We start from the raw sequence: 26,923 nt of genomic DNA, 5'->3' as shown, positions 1-26,923 counted from the left end.
CTGCCCTCTCCTCGGCTCATCCTCTCCAAAACCGCCCATGTTCTCACTCCGTTCTTCCCCTTCATGGCTTGTCCTACTTCTGCCGTGATCCCACCAGAGATCAGTGGTAATTATTTTGAAATACGTCGCTGACAGGTTGCAGCTCCAGGTGGCATCTCCGGGCCCGTCGGAATCCCTTCCATTTCTCTCTCTCCGGCCTCGGAGCCCATCAGAAGGGCCTTTTCTTTTTATTTTGGTAGCACGGCTGGGTGCATTACGACACAGCAGCTTCAGTGAATGTTCCATGCATCGTTGTCCCTTGATTAAGAGGCTATTACGAACAGCGATGGAGAAAACACAAGCGTCCTGCTAAGAGATGTCAGAGGGGAGGATGTTAACGAACGCATCTTGCAGACAAATCCCTGGGGGTTGCACAGCGGCGGCAGTCCCTTCAACCTCCCACGATTCCTTTGGGTTCCAGAAGGGCTTCTGCTGTGTTAGAAGCAGAACAGATTTTTTTTTAAAGCACAGGAAAATTGAGTCTTGCATCTCTTGGCTTATCTGGATTGCACTAGTCCATTTTTTCCTATACTCTCGAAAGAGCTAAGACAGCAGAAAAATAAATACCAAAGTCATAATTTTAATGACGTCCATCGCTTAGCCAAAAACAAGCACCCCGGGACTTTTTCCCCTCTTTTCCCCCCAGCATACACAAGTTTGATAACTGCTGAGCAAAATGTTGCAAGTCTTGACTGTGCTTATTTTTTAAAATTATATTTATGCCCCACCTTTCTTCTAAAAAAGGACCCAAGGTGGCTTACGCCACTGAAAATGCATTATTAGAAACTTAAAATAGTGAATTATTTAAATATTAAAGAAGAAATCGCGAAGTTATATTGCAAACGTTAGGTAAAAGCACCACTAAAACAGTTTTGAAAGCAACAAAAATAAAAACCATCTTATTTTAAAACCTCTCTCGGATAGCAAATCACTCAGAAGAAAGCCTGCCTGAAGAGAAGGAGAGCAAAGTTGGGGCCAGGCTGGCCTCCAGTGGGAGGGAGTTCCAGAGTCTCTGGGAGCAGCAAATCTTGTGTCCCCATCAAAAGCACCTAGGATGGTGGTGGGACTTTGAGAAAGACCTCTCCTGCTGAATGTGCCACCTAGACAAGTTTATAAAGGGAGACACAGTCCTTGAGACAACTTGGGCCCAAGCCATTTAGGGGTTAATAAGTTAGAACCAGTACTTTAAATTGTGCCCAGAAATGGTTTGGGCACCCGGTAGAGCTGCTGTCATAGGGGTGAAGCCATCCCAAAAACCAGCCCTGTTTAGCAATCTGACTGCAGTGTTTTCAACCCTCTGAAGTTTGTTTTAGTGACTTCGGAAACTCCAAAGTTGCCACTACAAAATTAAGAGTCATTGTTGTTTTCCATTATTGCGCTGTTTCACCTTCAGCAAAGGGTTAGCAAATTTAGCAAGTGACTGTAAAGTCTAAATCTTCTGCGTACCTTAGTAATAAATTTAAAGGGTGTGTGACTGCCTTTACGTTCAGGGCAGGGCAGCGAGAGAGGACTTCTGGATTTGATTGATTGATTGATTGATTTGATTTCATTTGATTTGATTTGTATCCCACCCATCTGGTTTATGCGACCACTCTGAGCGGCTTCCAATATAATACAAACAATGGATGTTGAATTCAACTGAAGGCTTGAGTTTTATTTGGGGACATAGATTTTTTAATATTTCATGACACAGGAAGGATGGATGAGGAAGCAGTAGATGTTCAAATAATGGCTGACACACTACTGTAGATTGGGTTGGGCATGTCATAGCCATTGGGGGCGTCAGTTTTCTGTCACTGGGGCGCAGGGCACTGTGAGCCTGAAAAAACAACAACAACATTACAAATTGAAACCTGTTTTTGAAAAATGAATGTTGAAGAGATGTCCATGCTTGAGGGCAGGGCTTTCGGAATTAGTTTTTCACCGTTCCTTATCCACAGGATCCATGATTTACCTATCCACTTTCTGAATACATAAAAAATATTGAAAGAAAAAAAAAATCTATTTTCACATGTATTACCAGAATTGGCCACTAGAGGTAGCAAGAGACTATTCTATGTATACTTGCTAGTTTACATAGCATGGTCTTGAGCTCTCTCTACTGGCCAGTTCTAGTAATGCATGTAAAATACTTTTTTTCTAGCTTTTTCCCTTTGACCATGCTCTCTCTCTTTATAGCTATTATCCACTGTTTTCAATATCCAGAGGGGCTTGGGAGCAATCTTCAGCTGATTTGGGCATCCTACTGTATATTCTAATATGCTTGATGTTTCCATTATTCCTGATACTATTGTCAAGTGCATAATGTCCTTGCGGCTTATACAGAGGGCAGATTAATACACTGGCTGTGATTTTTTTTTTTCCAGCAGCAGTTGTCTTGCATATAAGAATTTCCCAAGATTGACTGCTGTGGTGCTGGCAGTAGGGTGGGAAATTGAGGAACAATATTGTCATTACTCTTTCTGTCCATTTTTAATTGTTTATTTGCAGCCGTGTTTTTATTAAGGAGAATCAGCACAATAAAAGGGGGAAATGGCTGAAACACATTGCATCGGGCTTTATAAACAGAAGATTTAACCAGAAATAAGCGCAGTATAATTGGATTTATCAAAATAAGGTTTAAATTACCTGTCAGGGCATGAAACCAAGGCAATGGACCAGTTGAGAAATGAGCCTATAAAAATCATCATTTCAAGGGAGGTCTCATTAGACCAAAGAGAAAGGAAAAAGAAAAAAGACACAGTTATATTTTTGTCATCAGCTTTGTTGTTTCATTACGGAATGAGGTATGGACATCTCCTTAACCAGCCCGGGGGTTACTTGCTGCCTTTGTTTTATATAGCTGATTAATTTTAACACTCTCCTGATATGCCAGGAATGGGCTTTTGCACCTGGCAAAAATGAAATAAAAATAAAAAATTAAGAAGACCCAAAAGATTGTGGTACCTTAAAGACCAACAGCTGTATATTAATGTGAGTTTTCATGGACGAGTCCACTTCCTCAGACTTGATCCACAAAGGCTCATGTTAAAATAGAGCAGCCAGGTGCCACAACATTTTTATTTATTTTTTATTTTTCTTTTGTTTTTGCCTGATAGGTTAGCGCAGACTAACGCGGCTGTCTCTTCCAGAGCCACCATTCCAGGGCATTTCTGCAGCTCTTCCTTTAAAGACATTGGGGTGTGATTAAAGTGGCCGTTGTCAGCTCTTACACAAGGGTTTCTTTAATACAAGTGGATGTTTAGAGTAGAGGTAGTGAATTTAAGCAGTCTTACCAAAGGATGATGGTCTAGAAAATTAGAGGGCATTCAACACTGGAGGCCTTCAAGAGAAACTTAAGGCAGCCACCAAGCAGATATCCTGCGATTTGTGTCCCTACCTTGAGTCAAGGGGGTTGGACTTGATGGCCTTCGGGGGGCCCTTCCAACTTCACAATTCTGTGATTCGGTCAAAGCCAGGATGTGAGGTGGGCCTCATTTTGGATGGGTATCTGAAGACGTCTCGCCCTGGAAGTCCGCAGGGAAAAGACGATGAGGGTCTAATGGTGGATGAATTCACCCAGTGGGTGGACTTTGGGGGGGGAGACGAGAAAGGAAACCGTAGCCCCCATCGCCAAAGCAGTGTCTCGCTCTGCCATCCTCCCTAAAGGAAGATGATGTTTCAAGAACTGGGCAGGAGACATGGGGTGGGTGGGGCTGCTTGGAACACATGACTGCCCCAAAGGTTTCCCTCTCCTTCTCCTTAAACCAGTTATTTATTTGTTTTTGGGAGACCCATCGGGTGGCTGTCCATGGTCCTGATCAGATTGCTGCCCCAAGCGGCTTGCCGGGGGGGGGGGGTTGAGGTGAGGCCGCGGCAGCCGCTCTTCCTCCTCTCTTCTCCTGGGTGGAGATTCGCTCGAGCTGCTTGCAGTCCTCAATCGGGAGATTAAATCGCTTCCCCTCTTGCCCAGTTTTCTCTGCAAGCGAAGGCAAGTTCAGTGGTGATGGGTGGAGGGGGGGGCGGGCGGGCAGCGGCTGAAGACAGAAATAGACCGAGGTGGAGGAAGGAACAGACAGAGCAGCCGGTCTGAAGGCTGGAGTAACTCTCGTGTGTTTGTGTGTGTGGCTTCTTTTTCCCTTTTCTTCTTTTGCAAAATGCTGCCTTCTCTCTCCGAGGCGGCCGAACCGCCGGCTGGGTGAGTAAGGGAGAGGGCTGGCTTGGCCAAGCAACCTGTGTTGGGGGAGCAGCACAAAGGAGAGGGGTGGGGGTTTCCCTTCCTTCTTGCACATCCCCTTCCTCTTTGCCTCCCTTAACTCCTTCGTAGGGGAGCATCTCTCCAGCCGACCCCGGGGGGGGGGAGAAGGGAAGGGGGTCGCTCAGCCGTGACAGGCGTCCGTGTTCCATGAGGTTCCAGAGAAGAGCCACCGTCTCTCTCCCTCCCTCTCTCTCTGCCTGTTTCTGGGGGGCTTCCAGGCCATATTCTAAGCAGCCCCTCTCTCACCTGTGCTCAGGTGCGGAGCAGAAACCTTGGCAGTGGGAAAAGGGAGCAGGTGGGTCTTGTTTTTCTCCAGCCACTGGGGGAAATCTTTGTAGAGAGCCTTTCGCCAGAAGCGGTGGTTGCCCACGCAGCGGTCCATGATCCACAGAACGTGGAGATCAGGTGGGGATGGTGGGCACATGGGATGCTTCGTTTCTTGGGCAGGACCCCTGGTTGTGCGTTCTTCCCTCTCTCTGTAGAGGCGATCTCAGCTCTCTCTCCTTCTCTTCTCCCCCCCCTCCTTTCCCCGATTCTGGGCAGTGCCTCTGAGTAAGCATTCTCAGTCTCCTCGGTGAAGCTGGACAGCACAAGAAGCTTTGGGCCCCCCCTCCCCTCCCAAGCCACCCCTTTCCTGCCAGCTCTCCATGGGGGAGATGTGCCTTAACCTTATGGGTCACCTCTGCCTCCGGCCCCATCAAAGCGAGGTCTCCATCACGTGGCAAGGTCAGAAAGGCATCGGAGCCCCTGTGCTTTGAAAGGGGGGGGGTGAGGGGCTGGGGAAAGAAACTGGGAAGGGGGGGCTGCTGCCCTAAGAAAGGCTGCTTATCCTACCAATTGAGGCGGAGGCTGGAGAAGAGGGTGGGGAGGTTGCTGGTGCCCATACGGACAAGGCAGTGAGAATGCTGATACCTCCCACAGTGGAGGAAAAAAGATATTTCCATCTGTTGTGTGCCAGGATTAGGAGCAGCAGCAGCAGCTTCTGGCTTCCAGACCATCATTCCTGGTGGTTCTCCTCGTTTAGGTGGGGTTGCTTAAAAAAAAAAAAATCCGTGGAGTCATAAGAAAATAGTCCCCCCCCCCAGTGTGAGTGGATCTCCAGTCTACGTTGGATTTCCTGGGAAGTCAGGAAGAGGCAGAGAGGCTGGCAAGTTACAGCTTTACCGGTTGGCTTTGCCCAACATCCTCCCCAACCCTCCCTGGAAACTGGAGAGGAGCCGTTTTCATAGCACAGGAGTGTAGCGTTTTGCGATCGGGAATTCTGTGCAGCCTCAAAATTATCAGCAGGGCAAGACAGTTTCCAGAACTTAGCCTGTTTAATGGTGCATGGTAAGCGGCAGAATAGGACGAGGATGCCGGTCAACCGCTGTTGCGTTCTATCTCTTCAATCTACCGGCGTGGTTTTAGGAGACTGACTTGGGGGCTGTGAAATTATTGCAGCCACGTCACACGCTGACACCTCACTTCTGTGCTGGATGAGATATGGAGGTGCCTTCTGCAATTACTGTGTGTTAAGCAGGAGGATAAATAATGGATGGCAGCTTTGACAGGGCCTTTGTTACAAGACAAAGACTATTGCACTACTCTTAATCTAATGTCTAAGATAATTGAAACGCTGGCTTCAAAAATGGTGACTCCTGTTTGGAGCAGTTTTAACACACCCCGTCTTCCCCAGATCGTCCGTTATGTGCAAGTCACCAAAGAGCATTTTCCAGCAGGACTGTGTCCTTGGCTAAGTTTCCTCTGTCACTTTGCAGAAGTTAGTAAAAAGCACTATTATGATCCTTTTTGCTAGGGTGGGAGTATTCTGGCCAATGCAATTCACATGGTTCTAGTGTCCACATTCAGGATTTTAGTTTAAGGAAAACCTGGTTGCTTCCATTGAGAGAAATATCTGGGGAACGATACATTCTTTTGTTGTTAAAGGGCTGAGTGTGCAGGGGAAAAAAGAGTGACTCCGTTTACCGCATTTGGCTTGAATGTACAGTACTGTTTCTAAAAGCACACACGGGAGGTGTGTGGCTTCCAAATAACTTGTTCTACATGGATGCAGTGACAGCGTGGAGCTGGTATAAATAAAACAGGATTCCTCCACTGTTCTTGGAGAAGATGTATAATCTAAGCCTGATTCCAGTGGCTTTGGAAGTTGATAATTTGCTATTTCTCTAGGGTATCTGAAATCTATGTGCTATCAATACACATCAATCTTCAAGAAGGGGAGATGGCTTTTGGGTAAAATAACGGGAGTTTTAGTGTTCCGGTGTTATAGTGCCAATGCAGTTCTTGGCTAATTGCAGATATGAGTGCAAAGATCAGTGTTGATAAATTTCTTTTGAGTTTTCCATGACTTTGCACTTGAACATTTTATGAATATGATCCACCTTCCACGTTTTATAAATCTCTGAAAAACAGGGAGATGGTGAGAGTATTTCTTGAAGGCCTGTATTAACTCTTTGAAAACCTCTAGGTTTGAGATTTTAAATAATCTGTCCTCTGAAGCGTGTAGCTCTTGTGTAGCTAGCTCTTGGTAAAAATGAGCAGATATTTAGTAAAATGCATGACAATGAAGTATGGGAATGCAAAAATACTCTTCATTCTGTCTTAATTTTCGGGAAGATTGCTAAGATTGTATTGCGATATCAAGTCTTAGCAACTTCATGAAACTAAAACAAAAAACAGATGTGATCAACAGAAGTGGGGGGCTGTTCATTCAGCGAGAGACACCTGAGCCATACAGATAAGATAGTTCCTGTAAAGTCACATTCAGATCTTTTGCCACTTGTCCTCAAATTTATGTAAAATGATCTTTCTTACAGTTAAAGTCACTGTGGTTGGTTATGTTAAGCTGTAGAAAACTAGAAACAATAAAGAAAAAAGGAAGAAAGCAGAGAAAAAGAATCAAGGAAGAAAGGCAATGGAGTGTCTCTCACAAAACTGGATTTAATTTGTAAATTCTTGGGGGGAAAGGAAAAAAATACTCTTCAGTAGATATCACTGGCTCATTTAGTATGTTATGATATGTGGATGTTGTTGGTATTTCCTTTTCTCTTTGCAATCATTTGTTTTCTTTAAAAAATAAATATAAAAACATGAATGAGCAGTAAAACACCGATTTTAGACAATATTTTATTACCATGTTAGTTGGATAGTCCAGTGAGTTATGCCTCTGGCTGCAGAGACAGACGTTGGGGGTTCAATTCCCATCCCAGAAGAGCCAGCCTGGGTGGCCTTGGGCCAGCTGCACAGTGTTCTCAGGGCGCCCCCTAGAGGAAGGGAAGGGTAAAACCACTTTTGAGTAGTCTCTACCTGGAAAACCCTAGAGAGGGTCGCCATAAGTCAGCATTGGCTTGGCGGCGCACAGTTATTTATTATTATGAATGACAGATATATATATATATAGATATAGCTCGGTGGTTTAGGCTGTTGGTTGTGAAGCCAGACGTTGGGAATTTGATTCTTCATGGTGCGTCCTTGACAGGAGCTGGACTGATGATGACGATGATGACGATGATGACGATGATGATGATGATGATGATGATGATGATGGGTGATGTCCCTTTGGTGGATGAATCCATACTTAGTATCACTACAGCCATGGGCAATCTGCATGTTGTCATGCCAACTAGAGTAGACCCATTGAATGAGTGGGATTGACATACCACTGAACAATTGTGTCTACTCTAGAGGGTACCAGCAGCTGGATTCAGGCCTTTGATTTTTGTTTTTTGCCACCTCCTGCTATTCACCAGAAGTCTGCAAAGGGTATCCATTCATGGAGAAGTCCTTGCTATTTCCACCCTGCACCTTGCAAATTCCACAGAAGGGAAGAATGAATTGGACATAAGCCTCTTCCCCCTGCCTGTGTCTATCTGAAAATTAAACTTTTTCATTGTCTTCTCTAAAGCAGGCTTCGAAAGGCCGGTGGGCGAGCCTTTTCTCTTATCTAGAGAAATCCCTTCCAGATACTGCATTTGTCTCTTACCTGCATCATCTCCCCTTCAGAACTTCACCGGTTTGCTCCCATTGTATTAATCCATCTTCTATTGAAAACCCGAGGGGGGTTGGGGGGGGGACTGCAGACTTGGGGGCATCAACGGGAGAGGAGAAATGGCTGTTTGCTTCCTCTCAGTCATCCGGGCAATCAGGTTGGGAAGCAAACCATCCTTGTGCTTAAACAGGCGCCCGCGTTTTGAAGGAGATCCCCCAGGGCTGTGTGGATTAGTGGGGGAGACTTTGTGGAACAACCTACCTATGAAGGTTGGAGGTTGGTTTTCTTAGCTGCTTCTTCAGCAGCAATTGCTGTCGAGTTTGAGAAGGAGGGGAGATGAGGATAGAAGAGAGACGATGGGCAAGCAGCTTTGCACACAGAGAAGGAGAGGAATGAACTGAGGAGCACCAGAGAGACATTGACGGTGGATTGGTCTTGCTGAGCTCAACCCACCCATGAGAACAAGGAACATTTCCAGGAAGGGAAGAAAGCCTGGCAGAGCAGCCTTTTGAGAGCTAGCAAACGGACACTCCCAAAAATCTACGCCAGGATTTTCTGACAGCCTGATTTAGCCATGGTAATGCAAACGCCTGCCAGGAGCGATGATTTTGCTGTCTCTGGTGGCATGCTGGTGAGTCGTTTCTGGTCGCTCTCGTCCCCACGTATCGGGGCACGCACCTTTGCTTGACCTAGCCACCGGCTAATTCTGCCGACTGGGGACCAACGGCTGGAAAAGTATCTTTGGAAGGTAAGGGATACCCAGATCTACCAGGACGTTGAGTAAACTGAGATCAGTGCCGTGCTGTGATTCTTTTTTTGTTAGGGACGATTCTGCAAATGTCTTCTTTCAAAGTGGGTTTGTTTCCAAGACGCCGCGATGCAACGGATTGCTAACGCTGTGCAAAGAAAAGAGAGCAGGGAAAATTCCGTTATATTGGAAAAGTTCTTGCAGCTGGAAACTGGAAGCTCGCTTTCATGATCTTGCACCTCTGGCTGTCTCTTGGCCAATTGAGGGACGACATGTGAGTCGGAGGACTCATGCCTCCAGCGTTTTTGCAGCAGGTTGATGTGGGGGGAGGTGTAATTTTTTTTAAAGAAATACAGTATGAATAGATTTCCATGGTTGATTCAGACTGAGTTCAATGGAGCTTATTCAAGACTAGGTTAAGTCTGCTCCCAGACTTTGGAACTCCCTGCCACTGGAAGCGAGCCTGGCCCCATCTTTGCTGCCTTTCCACAAGCAGGCAAAGACTTTATTCTTTCAGGCAGGCTTTCTACCAATAACTGGATGCCTGAGTAGGATTTTTGGATGGATTGTTAATGCTTTGACTGTGTTTTGAGCACTACTTTTGTTTTCCTTTTCTCAGAATGACGTTTGTTCCTTTTTGATATTTGCACACTCATTGTTTTTAGCTGGGGGGAGAGAAAAGAAACAATAAATAAGTGCCTTAGTTTGTTTCAACTTACATTTTCCTTTGATAAAAGGTGGGAGAAGTTGCTTTCACTTCAACAGTTGTGGGAACAAGCAGGGGTTTCTTGTCATGTCTTCTATGAGACTTCAACATTTTGTTGATTCTTTTAGGCTTCCAGGTTGAGAGGCATTGATTACCTTCCTTAAACGTATTTCACCTCCTTTTCCGAGGAAAACAGCTGCCGTACGAGGTGCTGCTGCTAAGCAGATCCAAGCCAAATTTGGGTTGATCATTGAATAACAGCAAAACCCAAACAGTGGCATTAGGGAGATTAAGGTGCCTGGGTCAGCACCGTTCCTCTTGGCTATTTTTGATGGCAGGCTGCCTTCGACCAGATCCATGACTTCCCCCTGCTTTTTAAATTCCTTTGGCAGGCTTGAATTGTTTTTAACTTCTGGAGGCAGACCTTGGACAGGGTTGTGTTCTCCATCAGAGGCTCCCAGGCGGAAGCCTTTAATTAATGCTTTGATTAGCTTGAAAAGTGAAAAAGAAACAGAACAGATACACATACCCCTACAAAGACAGGGCTGCAACAAGAAGGAATATACAATGGGCTTCTTTCCAGGGAAGAAATGTTCAAGGACCTCTCTTTTGGCATGCTTAGATGCCAAGATCTGTAAAATCCTGATTGCTTTCAAGATGTAGAGTTCCTACCAGGTACTCCGTTTTGCTTTGATACTTTTGCTCCTCTGACTTTGATTATTATTGTTTATTTCTTTAAAATATGTTTACCCCACCTTTCTCCTTAAAAAGGACCCAGTGCGGCTCACATCATTAAAAGACAGTATTTCAAGCTAGCAACGGCGAGTAGACAAACACTAAAAAGGATCAAACAAATATCATACCAAAAATGGTAAACAAAAGCAACACCGAAACACAGTCAAAGCAGTACAGTACAATAATTGGTTTAAAAAACCCTCGTCAGGGATCCCGTCACTCAGGGAAAAGCCTGCCTGAAGAGAGAGAGAGAGAGAGGGCTTTGCCTGATTGTGGAAGGGCATCAAAGATGGGGCCAGGCTGGCCTCCAGTGGGAGGGAGTTCCACAGTTTGTGAGCAGCCACAGAGAAGGCGCTTTCCCACCAGACGGACAAGCTCTGAATGGCAAAGGAGCAAGCGGGAAGTGGCTAAGGACCTAGGAGGAGCATTGCAGAGTGGGTTGGTTGTCCACCCAGTGCTTACTTGATGAAGCCTTCTGAACCCTGGTGCATTGAGTAAAACCCCCGGGTGTCTATCCATAGCTATCTCTGATGGGAAAGTTTGGAAAAGTAACTGTGTTACTTTTGCCCAGAGACCTGTGGCGTATAAGATAGATAGATAGATAGAATAGATAGAATGGATGGATGGGTGGTTGGTTGGGTGGATGGATGGATGGATGGATGGATGGATGGATGGATGGATGGATGGATGGATGGATGGATGGATGGATGGATGGATGGATGGATGGATGGATGGATGGATGGATGGATGGATGGATGGATAGACGGATAGAAAGACGGATAGAAAGACGGATAGATAGATTGATGAATTGATGGATTGATTTTCATTTTTTGTTTTCTTTACATTCCTGTAAATCTTTACTGTCCTTATACTACTAGGGGTAAAATTTGGAGCATTTTCACTATTGCAGCCATGTGTTTAATACACAAAAATGTGCAGTAACAAGTGTTTGCTGCAAAAGTTTGTCCCTGCTATCCAAAGCTATAAAACTTTGCAATGGCTTCTTTCACCGCAGAATTCGGTCAGCTCCTTTGGAAAGCCACCGCCTTCCGTGTTCTAGAAAGGAGCCATCTTCCCTTCTGAGAACAAAGCATGCATTCTTCTATTGTAGAGTTTAGGAATTTACAGTTTTATCAAACAGAGTCAGTAAATCAGGGTCAGCGGGTGATGATGAGATGCAGGATGGTGCCTTTGATGGTGCCGTTTGATCTTCTGCTAGCCAGAGTCCATCTTGAGCAACTTGCAGCTTCCTTGACGTCATCAGATATTTTCTGCCTGGTTCTTTTTCATTTGTAAATAATAGAATCGAATTCATTTCATTTGTAAAAAATTCTTGGAGCCTTGATTTTAGTTTGCTTTTTTTTCCCCCTAGGCTAAATTACAGCAAGACCGATCTATTAAATACTCTCCGGTCTTCTGATTGTATTCTTCCTTTATTTAACCTTACTCTAAGCTACCTATTTTGGGGAGAAATGTGAGCTGGAAACCAAGACATTAATAAGAAGGAGAACATTGAGCCTTACTCCTAGCCAGGTGGGAGGGTGGGCTGTGCTGTTTTTTTTAGCGTGATTGTAGTCTTGACACCTTAGGAGTCATCAGGTTGGGGAGAGTGTCTGGGTCTGGGGCACAGGTGGGTGCAAAAACTGAACAGAGAGAGAGAGAGAGAGAGAGATGGCTACTTTCCCTTTGAAGGACAGAATGGCTGCTGAAAGCAGGTGAGAAATTGGGGCAGAATGAGTGGGAACAGCCAGGTGTGAAGCAGGTGATGCATTGGGAAGAAATACCACCCTCCGGAGCATTTGCATTGTCTCGGTGACTCCACCAATAAGGCAACTTAACAGCTTGTGATACTTAGGCTATCATTGGAGAATGGGGGCTGCTTTTGTGGAATGAGTTGCACCCTCCTCCCAAAGGAACAAAACCTGGATATGTTTGGCTGTATTGTGTCGTGCTTTATCTTGAATCTGCTTTGTGTGGCACAAGAAGTGTCTGTGTCTTACGTATGGCGGGTAACACCAGGAAATTCCTGCCATAAATAATAATAGGGGGGGAAAAGCCTGAAATGAGTCTGCAGTTCCATCTGGCCAGGCTTTTATTAGTTTTGATTAATAATAAATGTGCCTATATTGATGACTTTATAATTAGCTCCGGCATACACCCAAGATTCTCGCTGGGAGATGGATTTCCTGGTGCTGTGTTTCTTTAATTGGCAACTTTTCTCACTCGTCCCCATTGTTCTAGCCTTCCTTGCTGACAGTCTGGGAACAGAAACTACCCTTCTGTGTTGTAAGCAGAGATGTTCACATCCGCTTTGGGTGGCTATATTTCCGTTTCTAATTTACGGATGCCCTGTGTCTCATTGAATGGAAGAGGGTTAAGAAGCCCCTCTAACAACGCCCGTTGGTACGGTAAAATGGCATCTATTTTCAGCTCATGTTTACACTCTTCTGTTGGGGATGCTAAAGGCTCCTTCTAAAAGAGAGAATAGCCTTCTAAGAGTGCTTGGGTCAAACATGGAGCCACTGCCAAGAATGCTCTGCTCCTTGAAGTTCAGCTGAGAGGGCAAAGAGGCACAGATGCAGGAGGAAATGGGCTCTCTCTTCAAGGCATGTTTGACAAAGGTTCCCCTTGACATTGAGTCCAGTCATGTCCGACTCTAGGGCACAGTGCTCATCCCCATTTCCAAGCCGTAGAGCCAGCGTTTGTCTGAAGACAGTTTCCGTGGTCACGTGGCCAGCGCGACTAGACATGGAACGCCGTGACCTTCCCACCGAGGTGGTACCTATTTATCTACTCGCATTTTTACATGCTTTCAAACTGCTAGGTTGGCAGGAGCTGGGACAAGCGATGGGAGCTCCCTCCATCGCGTGGATTCGATCTTATGACCTTGCAGCACAGAGGCTTCTGCAGTTTAACCCGCAGCGACACCATGTTCCGAATGTTTGACAAGGAAATCCCCAAACTCTGGAAAGAAGTACAAGTCGTATACAGGAACTTTGATCGTCTGGTGTTATGGTGGACTTTACATTTGTTGGAAGTTTTTAAACAAAAGGCTGAATGACAATCTCTCTGGAGTGCTCTCCGTGTAGATTTTCTGCTTTGGTGGAGGTCGATTAGATGGCCTTCAGGAACACTGTTCACTTTTGTGGTTCTGTCATGGATAAAGGAGTTCGGATCCCATCATCCTCACCAGGTCCTGTTCTGAGCACATTGGGCCGCGAGTGCTCTCCAACGAACTCGATCGTTTCCCACCTATTCGGCATCGTCCCAAGGAACATTCATGTTCTTGAGATCTTCCTTGAGTGTTTTGGATGCGATAAGTACATTTTAGAGATAGGGATCACATAGCCTGTCTGGGGCGTTCCTCTGATTCTCCAGGAATCTTAAGCCACCCGCCTTCTCTCTAGACCTCAGTACTGTTGAGATCAATTGTAGCCTCTCTTCCCTTCCTCTTGGTCAAGCCTTGGGGACATCCCATGCTGAAAATACCTAGCCATTGGGTCTCCCTTGGTAGGCTGTCAGCAGTAAGGACCTTCAGATGCTGGGCTGGTATCACTCTTTCTGTGTGCTCATATGAAGAGCTATTATTTATTTTATTTATTTTTATTTATTTATTTATTGGACTTATATACCGCCCCATAGCGCTACAAGCACTCTCCGGGCGGTTTACAATTTTAATTATAAAGGCTACACATTGCCCCCCCAGCAAGCTGGGTACTCATTTTACCGACCTCGGAAGGATGGAAGGCTGAGTCAACCTTGAGCCGGCTACCTGGGATTTGAACCCCAGGTCGTGAGCACAGTTTTAGCTGCAGTACAGCGTTTTAACCACTGCGCCACGAGTGCAGAACTTTCAAGGTAAGTGAGATACTTAAGGAATGGCTTTTCCAGAACCACCCCCTTGGTAAGTTTCTATACCTGAGCAGGATTCAAACCAAGGTCCTAAGTCCTAGTTTATCGCTCTATCCACCACGCAATACTGGGTGCAGAAGAATTGGTTGGAGAGGGGTAATGAGTACATAGGTTGGCAGACTTCCGACAATCCTCCAGATCAGGGGTCCCCAACCTTGGGCCTCCAGATATTCTTGGACTACAACTCCTAGAAGCCTTCAGCACCACCTCTGCTGGCCAGGATTTCTGGGAGTTGACGTCCAAGAACATCTGGAGGCCCAAGGTTGGGGATCACTGCTCCAGATCATTCACACCAACTCTTTAACAAATGTCTAATGGCCTTTTCTGGCCTTCCTGGTGAAACCCATATTGGCTTCTTGTTCGTTGATGCTCTCCTTGTTTTTCCCCTGGTTCTCCTTTGTGTCAGCTTTGCCCCAGTTCCTTCATTCCTGTGACTTCAGTAGAACTCGAAGGGGTCCCGGGAAAGCATCTAGACCAGCCCCCTCACCGTTCAGGAAACCCACACCCATCCTATTGCCAGTGGAGGAAAGCCCCCTGCATCTCGAGGTTGTCTGTTATACCACAGAAAGCTTCTCTTGCCATTAGGATGGTCTTCCTAAGGTTTAGTCAGAATCTCCCATCCTGCCACTAGGATCCACCAGTTGGGTTATCCGGAGTCACAGAAAGCAAGCGCCCTTTGTCAGGCGTCTCATGTCCTTCAGATATTTGAGGATGGTTCTCTTGTACCTCAATTTTTTTGGGGGGGGATAGTCGCTGTTAGTGACCAAGCCCATGTGCGCACCCTCCTTCATTCCTTTCTTTGGGCTGTGCAGAGAGAGATGGGGTGGGGAAAGTCCCTTTTTGAATCGGGACTCTGAGAAACCTCCAGCCTGTATGTAAAATTCGCATCCCCTGTCGGAAGGGCTACTGCTTTTCAAGAAATCATTGCTCACTCTTTCCTCTTGAGTAGAGAAGGGAAAGCTTTTCCAGGATACTTTCCAGCAGAATTTTCTGTTCTTCCTCTTTTGCTCAAGGAAAGGAAGGGAGAAACACCGAGGCTTGAGTGTCCAACCTGACCCTCCTTTTTTCTCATAACGACAGACTGCGGTTTAATATATTTGCGAAGGCTTTCACGGCCAGGATCTAATGGTTGTTCTGGGTTTTTTGGGCTCTTTGGCCATGTTCTGAAGGTTGTTCTTCCTGATGTTTCGCCAGTCTCTGTGGCCGGCGTCTTCAGAGGACAGCAACCTGTGTTCTGGCTGCAGTTTGTCGTTAGATCTGAATTGTGTTGCAGATTCCACCGAAAATAATAATTAAAAAAAATCCAGACAAATATTATCTGGGAAATCAGCCATGGCTCCATATGTGAAGTAAAATTATCCTGACCTTGGTTTATGCACGGTTGGAGTGCGGTGTGGCCGGTCCTCATGACAACACGAGAGCGGACTTTAAAGGAGGGACAACGTGGCCTCAAATCTGTGCTGTGAAACTTGAGAAATAACCAACAGGTTTGCCGCGTCAGATTTTGAATGCCAAATGCAAGTGGCATGGCGCCACGATGACATCTTCTGTACTGATTCGTAGAGAAATGCTTTTAGCAGACCGTGATGGCCAGAGGAAACAAAATAGGGACACGTCTTGCGGTTTTGTGAAGGCTGGGCAGTCCGGAAGTTGGCATTTGGGGTAGCAGCTGCCTAAATTCTACACCTGTCCCTGTTTGAAAACAAAAAAACAAAACAAAATGAATGTATAATAAAAAGTGAAGCATGGCTTTCCCCTTTTATGGAGGAACCTGTGCTGTTTTTCACCCTCTGCTTAGCTTGTAGTCCTCGGTGTTGTTGAGGCCAATTGTAGACGCCTTAGAGGCCTCTAGGATCTCCGAGAGAGGAAAGCCTGATTTAACGGTCCTTCCCTCTCAAAAGATGCTCAGAGTACCAGAGGGTCTGCTATTAACATCCTTCTGTGTTTGGGCTCTGAATCATTATCTGTCCATGGTTTTCAGATCTTGGTACCCTAAAGGCAGCAAAAAAAGCATCAACGTTCCAACTAAAAAAAGACTTGTTTAGATCTTCGTCCGTTTCCTTTCTGTTTCCCTTAACCTCCCTAAACTGCCGTTCAGCAGCAAATATTTTTTTCTTTTTTTCTTTTTGGACTGGAGGGCCAACGCCGCTCACTGCAGTAAGAGTAAATCGCTCATACCAAAACAGCAGTTTATCAACCGTTTTTCTCTCCACGTGTGTCTGATTCCTTCCGAGATAGCTGCAGATTTCGGGCGTGGGCAAGCCAGCTGCAAGGCGTGCAAGGAATCTTCCCCAGAGTGTCCTAATTTCTTGGAAGTCAGGACTTTAAATGATTGAAGAAAACCCTTTCTTAATTTAGTTTTCAGGTCATTAAAAAAAAAAGACAACAGAGATGTAGAAACCCCTGTAACCAAGCTTTTATGGGCTGGTCTGGAAGCTTTGATGTACGCCTAGGCAAATGTCCTAAAAACAACCTTTAGGAAGAATTAAAGAGACAAGGCTTTTTACGGTTCACCTTCCCAGAAAGTTTTTCTTTCTCCATGTGGCCTGTCCATAAGCGCCTTCCGCAGAGAGGAAGTGGCAAGCCAGCCATGCCCTCTGTGGGTGTTTGTATGCGCGCTTCTCTGCCCTCGTTTCTCTCCTGAAATACCTTTTGTCTTTCCAGCATTGATGGAGTTAAGCGCTGCCGTTTTTTGCTCTGAAGTAAGCGCTGGTGCATTATGGTAGGATGAGGCGGCCAGCCGGGGCTGGGTGGTTGCTGGGAGATCCATGGGGCTGTGGATGCATTATGGAGCAAGCAGCACGTGGCGAGCATCTGTAATGTGGAATGTGCTTCGGTGGGGACGGCGATGCAGTCGCGTTTTTGCTCTTTGCTGAATAAGGCGATTTCTTAAATATGACGGTCCTTTTTTATTTTTAAACGCAACCTCAGGCTTTCAATCATGCCCAGAGCCGTACCTCCTGCCAGAGCCATCCCGCGGAGGGCATGAAGGGTAGGGGCTGCTGGGAGACAGGATCCGTCCGCTCCTTCTGCAATTCCGGCTGCCTGAATAAAATTAAGAAGGGTTAGTTTGCTTTCCCTGATCTTGCGGCCAGGAGGCCTTCCCGTTGATCTTCCAGCCCTCCCGGTTTCCCCCCCTCCTGCTGCATGATCAGTTCGGGGCCCTCCAGCCCTTGAAGGCGTGGGGGGGTTGATTTGGGTACCGTTTTTTAAAATGCCGTGCTTAATTGTGATAACTGGGGGAGGTTGCTTTGTCTCGGCACCCGGCAGCCGAGGGAGTGAAACATGCTGCGGGTTAGAAAAATGTATTTGCAGATTAACCAACAGTGTTTTTGAAAAATTGGGGGTGATGGGTTCTTTATATGCACACAAGAATCAATTATATGCATAGCGCCGTTTCCGCGCCCCCCCCTCGTTCCGGCTACTTCCCAAACTTAAGCTTCCGATGACCTGACCCCTACTTGCGTCTCTCTTCGCACGCGGCGACATGCTGGATCTTATCATGGCCTGAATTTGGGAAGGCGCGAATACATTTCCTGTAGCATCTTGGGAAAGATATGTTAACTGCAGACTTGGCAAATCTGGCATTTAAATATGAAAAGGGCTTCTCTGTTTCATAGCAAACATGCTGGGTTTGCTATGAAGTGGTTTTCTGCACTTCTCTCCGGAGAAGTTTTCTCCTTATTTGGATGAGTTAATGCGTTTTGTGTTGATGGTAGTGTTTAACATCAGAGGGTAAAACAACCTGATACACACCCAAGTGTTTTGGACTACAACTCCCATCTGCCCAGCCAGGACAGCCTAGATCACTGGTTCTTAACCTTGGGTTACTCAGGAGTTTTGGACTGCAACTCCCAGAAGCCTTCACCACCAGCTGTCCTGACTGGGGTTTCTGGGAGTTGCAGTTCAAAAGCATCCGAGTAACAAAGGTTAAGAATTACTGGCCTAGACTTGGCTTTTGATTTAATTTCCCATGTAATTCGCCAATGATATAATAATGTGGCCTCAGTTAGCCCAAACCAAACGCTAATTGCCAGTATGTAAACACCATAGTGGTAAAAAGGGAGCCACCAATATGTAGCCCCTGGATTTTGGGTCTTGTGGTCAAAATGTCTGTAGAGCTCTAGTTTGTCTACTCCCGAGTTAACTTCTTTGGATCTAAGCTGTTATCTGAGCAATTCTTGTGTTGGTTTCCTAAATTAAGTAAGTAGATAGTGGAGGAGGACTGCTACCTTCTCCCCACAGTCCACAAGCCATTACATGCCTCCAGTAGCAACTTTGAGAGTTAATTATTGGATTGTATATTACTAACAGTTGGTTACGTTTCGTATACTGATTAGAGGTGGGCATGGTTCAGCAGTCTGTGCCAGTTCGTTTATCTCATTCAGTCGATGCTTCCCAGCCCTGCCTCCTCGGGCAGCCGCCCACTCAGCCTCTGAGTGGGCGCGTGCTGGAGGAGGCAGGGCTGGGAAGCCCTAAAGCAGTAGTTCGTGGACATCTCTAATGCTGATCTTGGGTGTATTCTTGCATGGATAGGCCATCACGGTTGGCCCGCAAGAGTTTACTGCCTCCTATTTGTGTTTTCAAGTGTCAAACTTGTGTGAAGAAAAGCTGAATGTTGCATTGGTTTGCACAAGGTTGTCTGTTTCTGTAATTTTTGTTCTTCTTCGCGGCCTCTGTGAATCACACTGTGGGTGATCCGCACCTGCGTGGAGCCTCTTCAGAATATTCTAGCTTCTACGGTAGCAAAAAACACATTACAATAGACTCCTCCCCCTCGGTATAAGTAATTGACTTGACAACACAAGTCAACTACTTATACGGTGCCAGGACTCTCCCTTCAGTTTCTTACAACCGCTGCATTGAAGAGCCTTGTACGTCTATCTTCTGTGAGTCTGAAAGCAAAACAAGACCTTTTTACTGCTGAATTTAATTTTGTTTCTCTTTTTCGTTAATCAAAGATACATATACGAACTGTTTTCAGTTTTCTTCTCCGTGCCTCGGCCTCCGGCTGTCGCACAAACACACCCCTCTTTCCAATTTTTCTTTTCCTTCTCTTTATTGTTTATGGTCCCTTTGGGCCCGTTCAAGCACTGCATGATTTGCGATAACAAGATCCCACTATCGGATAGTCAGGCAAAGTGCCTTTTTTGTTTAGGCGAGGCGCATCAAACCTCCTAGTGCCCTCGTTGTAAAAATTTCAAATGAGGAGTCCCCCATTCTCACCTATCTCAACTCAAACTCCGCCTCTGGGAACAATCTTTGCGACAAGCAAAACCTTGGGCTCAAACTACGTGTAAAACCACCTCACAAGCCAAAGCCATGGAAAAAGCACAGATCTAAACAGCTGACATCGAAAACTTTGACATCGAAGCCTTCCAGAAAGCGAAAACCTCGTCCCGATCCACCGCAACTGAAACAAACCAAACGAAATCAAAGACTCCGGCAGTCCCTCCACAGCAGCTTCCCGAACCCAGCAATTTAATTTCTGTAGGTTCACCCTCTGATGATGAAGGACTTCCATCTCATCAACCAGCTTCATGGGATAAGTGAGTGGACCATCTTACTTCCTCGCATGGCTAAGTCTTTGGATCTTCAAATCCATCGTCCCACAACCGAACCGGCGGATCACCTTTATGATCCTATTTCCGAGGACACAACTACCCCAGTCCATATTTCCATACTACCATCTCTTCTTAGCACTGCTTAGCAATCTTGGACTAAACCAGCCTCTCATTCAGTCTTGAAAAGAATCGATAATCTCTATTGGATACACGACCCTGCGGAACTTTTTCTCCAGAAACAGTCAGCCCCAAATTCGATATTTGTCGAGGCCTCACAGTCGCAGCCTCGACACCGACAGTCCATTATCCCACCTAACAAAGACAGTCGAAGAATTGACTCTATGGGCAGGTGGTTTTACTCATCGGCAGCTTTTACTATGAGAGTAGCTAACTAGCAAGGAGCTATGGGGGCATATCAACGCTTCCTTTGGGATAACATGGCCACTTTTCTTGACTCTTTACCAGAAGACAAAAAAATTATTAGCACAAACCTTCCAACAGGAGGGTCTCTCTGTTGCCAAACAGCAAATGTTCTCTGCCAAACACACGGTAGACGCCACAGCTAAATCCATGGCTACCTCTGTCGCGCTTAGACGTTTCTCCTGGCTAAGAACAGCCGGCCTCGCGGAGGATGCCCGAGCATGTATTGATGACCTCCCATTTGATGGCACCGGTCTCTTTAATGCTGAAACTGATGACATCCTAGAAACTGTTCAGAAGAAATGTTCCGCTGCCAAAAGATGGGGGTGTTTATCCCACTTATCAACAGCGCCTCCGACGCAATCAATGGAGGCAACCTTACAATTCCTGCCAGAGTTTCCAACACAAATCCCAACATCAGAACTTCTACACACCATACTTTAAACAACAACAATACAAACAAAAACCTCGCCAGCAACCCATCCAAAGGCGCAATGACTGCAAACCCAAACATCATGTTTGATGTTTTCCTAATCGTGATTGCCAATCAACCCCCTTTCCTCTGGAAACACTTACCTGCCTGGCAATCCATCACCACCGACACCTGAGTTCCTTCCATTGTCCAAAACAGATACCGCGTCCATTTCTATCAACTCCCTCCATCGCATCACATTGTCACTCCACCGTCCCAAACTCTACAAGAAGAGATAAAAAATTTACTCATCAAGGTTGCAAATAGAACCTATACAACAAAACAACAACGTTTTTTCTCTTGTTACTTCACTGTCCCCAAATAACAATAATTGTAGTAAAACAGAACAAAACAAAAAATGTGCCCACCTCTAATTAAAGCCAGACTCCCTCATAAATGTGTCGAGTCCCCACTCAGGTTTCTGAGACTTTAACACCTGGTTCTTTCTACAAGAGGCAGACGCCTGCTTTAAGTAAGCGGCAAGGAATGTAATAGGAGGGTGAATACAAAGTTTTTCGGGTGAATTCTCTGCATTATGCTCTTGTGATCTTCAGCAGTATCCTAGCATATGCATAGCCCTGACGAGCTATTTTGATGGTCACGGCTGCCCCCCAAGGAGGGTAGTGCTGCTTAAGGTGGTCTTTTCATCCTGCGAGCAGCTGTGCTAAGTCAATGGGATATAAAACCTGGCATACATGTTCTGACTTTATTTTCTGTGGGTCCAGGTAGTTGGTGCATTCTCTCACCTGGGTCCTAGGGGTTCATGTTCTTCCTCACTTGTTTTGACTTTTGATTGTACAGAAGCATAGATGCACAGAACGGTGTGGTCTGAAATAGCGGTAGAACAAGGAGGACAGGTTTTGGATGGGTCTTGTAAGATGCTTCTCAGCTCGGGTTAGGATTCTGTGCCCGATTTCTGTGCAGGGAAGTGAGAAAGTCTTGCTGGTGTGTCTGAAAAAGAGAACCGGGTCCCGCCAAAGCTTGCAGTGAAATGAACTTATTTGTTTGAAAGCTGCTTCTGGATTTGATTCGCTTTTGTGTTTAGTTTTTCTGAAACAAGCCTGGCCCAACAACGTCTCTGGAAATGGTCGATCCGCCTTGTTTTGGGTGGGGGAGACAGGAGTTGCACGTGGTCCCTGTGTTTTCCCAGTGCGACCCCGAGCACACTGTCGGGAAGGAATGGAAATCAGGCGGGGCACGTTTGAAACGACATAAAAGAGAGAGAAGGGGGAGGAAAGGGCGTGTTGTTCTTTATCAGACCTTGGGGAAAAATTTTGTTTCTAGGCATTACAGCTCCCAGAATCCTGGGTCGTGTTGGCTGGGTTGATTCCAGGAGAAAGCAGTAACTGTCTTTGCCTTTCCTGTACGTTGATGTGTTATTGTGTTTGTGTGTTTTCGGGGATCAAGGTGTTTGCAATGACAGGTTTTAGTTTAAGAACTATAATAATAATCATGTGTTGTCAAGTCAATTATGACTTACGGCGACCCTTTCCAGGGTTTTTCCAGGTAGAGAGTCCTCAGAAGTGGTTTCCCGTTTCTTCATCCGGGTTGCCCTGGGACTTTGCAGCTTGCCCAAGGCTACCCAGGTTGGCTCTACTTGCAGGAAGCCCAGTGGGGGGATCAAACTCCCAACTTCTGGCTCTTTAGCTGCTAAACCCCTGAGCTATCAGCCAGCTAACAATTATATGCCATCAAGTCAATTCCAACGTACGGCAACCTTTTTAAGGGTTTTCCAGGCAGAGAAGACTCAGAAGTGGTTTCATATTCCCTTCTTCTGGGAGTGCAGCTGGCCCAAGGTTACACAGGCTCACTATTTTGAGATGCACATTGGGAAACTGAATTCTGGCTCCACAGTCAGATGCTTTACTCACAGACACATCCAGCCTACAAGAACCACAATACTTCTTTCATGGAGAAGACGTTTCCCTTCTGCAACAGATACACAATCCCCTGTAGGTTTCTCTCCCCGCGTGCATTAAAATCGACAGTCCTATTTCAGATATTTCTGTCTTAGGCAGTGCCATGGGCGACATTAAGCGCCAGAACCCCCACTGTGTTGTGTTGTGGTCTTCGAATTCCCTCTTAAGAGAGGCCAACTCCAGGTGTTGAGAAGGCTTGAGGCCAAATGACCTCTTGCTTAAGTGTGGCACCTATATTAAGATATTACTTCATCAGTTATTGTATTACGCTCACACACAGTGCATTTATATATTTTGCTGTGACGATTTATTTTTATGCATTTATTTTATTTCTTTTTTTAAAAAAGGCAGTAAGCCAGTTTGAGAATCTGAAGTGGCTGATCTGTTGGTCGATGGTATGCATCTCTTGCTATGTATTTTTATAAGCTCGCCTGAGGAGGTTCGGAATCCTCTAAAGCCGCCTCGTAATTATGCGAAACTAGGAATACAGAGAGCGGTTGTGTGCTTAGGCGCAACCTGAGTCCAGCCACTTACATTAATAGGCAGCTGAAAATTGCCTAGCTGCTTCTAATTAGTCAGCCTGCAATATGTCCTCTGTTAATTGATCATCCCCAAAACGTCTTGATGGAGTGGGCAACAGACTTTGAAATCCATGCTTTTTTAAAAATTCCATGCATTTAAAAACCTGTACCTGGCAAGTCTCATTTTAAGACTCATTTCCCTTTTCTCACCAAAGACTGGCGTGAATGTCGTGTGTAAGCTAGAGCCTGCAGTAGTAATAATAATAATAATAATAATAATAATAATAATAATAATAATAATAATAATAATAATAATAATAATAATAATAATAATAATAATAATAATAATAATAATAATAATAATAATAATAATATGCTGTCGAGTCAATTCTGATTTACAGCAACCTTTTTTCAGGGTTTTTTGGGTAGAGAATACTCAGAAGTGGTTTCCCCTTCTCTTCTTCCGGGGGGTGCCTTGGGACAGTGCAGTTTGCCCGAAGGCTACACAGGCTGGATTTACTCGCAAGGAGACACCGCGGGGAATCGAACTCCCAACTTCAGGTTCTGAAACTCCTACTCTTTGACCCATCTGGCCAGTATCTAAAAAGCAAAATCTGTCTTTCGCTTCAGAGTTCCTGCTTTTAGTCACCAAATCCGTTAATGGACTAGAACTCATCTAATTAATGGTTATCTTATCTTAGAACTGCATTAAAATGGTTCTGCAATTATTATGACAGCCCTAATGGCTGTGCTTGCAGAAATATGAACTACCTCGCCCTCCTGAATGTTGAAGGTGGAATTTCAGCTGCACCTGGTTGGAGGCCCTTGTCCTTCCCAAACTCTGTGTGTGTGTGTGTGTGTGTGTTGGTTAAATAGTTGAGCGCATGACCATACACACAACCGAGACATTCCCTGGTACTGCATTATTAGCTACAATTAGCCATGACATTCAGAAACCTTACACATACATTGGTATTATTCTGGCTGTAGCATCTGACTGATTTAGCATGAAAAGCACAAAATGTGTTCGCTCGGCTTTCCGTTGTTATTCCTCTGCTGAACTGGTCAAATAAGTTGAAGCTTAAACTTAAAAAACCCACCACAACCCTAAAAAGTAGGTTTGGTGGCAGCAATAAAACATGTTCTGACTTTATTTTCTGTGGGTCCAGGTAGTTTATACCTAGTAACTTTTTTGGGGGGTGGGTGGGGAATGTGCCTGGGGCAAAGTTCCATTTCAAATGCAAAGCAGTGAATGAAAATGAAGTTACTTTATTGGTCTCATGAATTCGCATCTTCTAGTCAGTTTTGAAAGTTACTTTTAATGAGCATTTCATGACATTTTTGGGGCGTCCCTCCCAAAAATTTTTTAGCCATTTAAAAACCAATCCTAAAGTTCCCTACCCCATAAATAAAGGAAAGCAGCAGAAAAAGTACCGAGCAGCACAATGATGAGTTACTTTTTCAATATTGTAATGAGTTGCAGCAACTAATTACATGTGAAACGTGGTGAAAAGGAATGACATGAAGCTACTTTTAAAAAGTAACTTTCCAAGCACAGGAATTAAGGAACCCATATAGGGGGCTTTTAAAATCAGTGGTTTATGCAGGCACTTGGCAGAAGTTCATTTTCAGGGACCCCCCCTCCCCAAAGTAGAGATTTGTTGAGTTTCTCCCTCTGTTGAGTTTGGGCAGCTGAATTGGCACTGAGTGTCCAGGAGTGTCACCAAGGACTGCTGCCATTTCCCTCTTTTGAGTCAAATCCCCAATATGTGTGTGTAGATTCAGAAGGAGGGCCCATCTGCTTGTGTGCCCTGTCCTCCCACTGAGCTGTCGAAACCTTAGAAGGACCAGAGGGTGGAAAATGTATTTAAATAACGATTAAAAATTTATTTTCAGTGACACACTTAGAAAAGCTCGGGAGAGTCGGATGGCCTTACATATCCACAAGCTCGGAAATTATATCCGCAGGCAAACTGCAAATGAGCAGAACTGCGCTGGGTAGCGAGAAGAAACAGACTCCCAGTGACCTCTCTAGGTTGGTGTCCCGTAACAGGACGTGGGCTGTTGATGGGTCTTGTCAGCATTATCTGCGAACATGGAGGTGGCTCACAATTTACATGGATGCTCCCTCTTAATCCTGGGTGGATTTATGGGGGAGAGGCTTCCTGCACTCCAAAATGAGCTCCCGGATAACCTCTTCTTGGCTGCTGCTTCGGGTCAACGGTGTCTTTAAATTGATGTAAAGACTAGATGGAGCCAGAGTGAGCTCCTTTCCTCCACCATCTCTTCTCCCGCAGGGGCTTGGCTGGTCCTTTGGCCATCTCATGAGAAGAGAAGAGTCCCTGGAAAAGTGTGAAGGAAAGAGGAGAAGGGGATGACGGAGGACGAGATGGCCAGACAGGGTCATCAAAGCGACCAACATGAACCTGACACAACTCCGGGAGGCAGTGGAAGACAGGAGGGCCTGGCGTGCTCTCTGGTCCATGGGGTCACGAAGAGTCGGACACGACTAAACAACAACAACAACAAACTTGGGGCTTAGAACCAAAGACTCAGACCCGGATCCAAAGACTTGCCAGCATCCCTGCTCTGCTCTAGAGTAGGTACAAAGACCAGGCTCAGAAGCTTCCCTCCATGGCTTTCTCCTTCCCCTGCCAACCTTTCCTCTCCTTTCCAACCTTTCTGTTCTCATTGCTGCTTACTTGATCCTTGTAGAAGGAGTCCAGGAAAAGGCAGAACCCAGCATGGCAAACTTTTGTTGGTTTGGAGCAGGGGTGGTCGAAATCTCCGGAGGTTGGAAGGAGGGGAGGGGAGGCACACGTGGCCATCTTTGGACTTCGGAGGGGTATTCTTGCTTCTGCCCATAGTATTTTAAAAACTGGAATAGTCTCCCTGCATGCGCCAGTGTACAAATATATGTTGTGACCCATTAAATCAGAACCTGACTCCTAGCGAGATATTTAAGTGAGATATTTAAGGGGTGGTTTTACCAGTTCCTCTCCCCCAGTAAGTTTCCCTGGCTTGGACGGGCACTTGAAAGCAGGCCTCCTCAATCCTATCCTGTCACTCTATCCGTTACACCACACTGAGTCTCCTATATAGATATATAGATGTCCATTTAAATGTCTAAAAAGTTTGAGCTGTACAAAGGATTTTTTTTTCTTCCAGCCTTCGGAATTTTGTTTTTTAATGCCATTTTCGAGAGCTGGGTTCAGGAACGCCTTTGAGCCCTTAAGAAAGTCCACGAGGAGCTCTCCAATCGCCTGCTTATTTCCTCACTCTTCCTTAGTGCCTGTTTTTTAAATAAGCATTTTTCTGCTGGTTTGTTCCCTTTCCCTAACAGCAGGAGTGGCTCAAAGTTGGCGTATGCCTGGGGAGGTAACCCTCAATGGTGCCCGACCTGCTTTTGAAAGCCCTGTTCAGATATAAATAGCTGTCTCTCCCTGGTAGAAAAAAGCAACGCCTGACTCCTTTGTTTCCCCCCTAATACTGGACTTGCAAAAGGGTTTATTTTTACATCTCCTCAGGTTTCCTGTTGACGTCTCCCCTAGACTTCTCCCCTTCCTGATGATTTCGGCTTCCCCGTCTTAACATGAGCTGCTCGTGACCTTTCCATTCCAATGACATTGCCGTGCAAGGACGTGGCAGCTTATGGGGGGCCG

The 26,923-nt window shown here is 45.6% G+C and overlaps 1 protein-coding gene across 3 annotated transcripts in view; it reads left to right on the top strand.

Moving 5' to 3' along the window:
* OSBP2 (oxysterol binding protein 2) overlaps window positions 1-26,923 on the top strand; it is a 145,958-nt gene that overhangs the window by 48,585 nt on the left and 70,450 nt on the right. Inside the window, exon 1 of one of the 3 annotated variants that reach the window (XM_078381572.1) lies at window positions 3,917-9,012. The exons of 1 other annotated variant lie outside the window; for it this stretch is intronic. Coding sequence is in view for 1 of the 2 variants with exons in the window: in XM_078381571.1 (XP_078237697.1) it covers window positions 17,351-17,429 (79 nt within the window). In the remaining variant the exon portion in view is untranslated. Of the gene's footprint in view, window positions 1-3,916; window positions 9,013-14,633; window positions 17,430-26,923 lie in introns of those variants that run through there. One more of the 3 variants, XM_078381571.1, reaches the window with a different exon arrangement.

The sequence above is a fragment of the Pogona vitticeps genome, chromosome 14 (assembly GCF_051106095.1).
Source record: "Pogona vitticeps strain Pit_001003342236 chromosome 14, PviZW2.1, whole genome shotgun sequence".
NCBI lineage: Eukaryota > Metazoa > Chordata > Lepidosauria > Squamata > Agamidae > Pogona > Pogona vitticeps.
The sequence above is the reverse complement of the archived record's forward strand: the minus strand, read 5'-3'. Positions and strand labels throughout refer to the sequence as shown.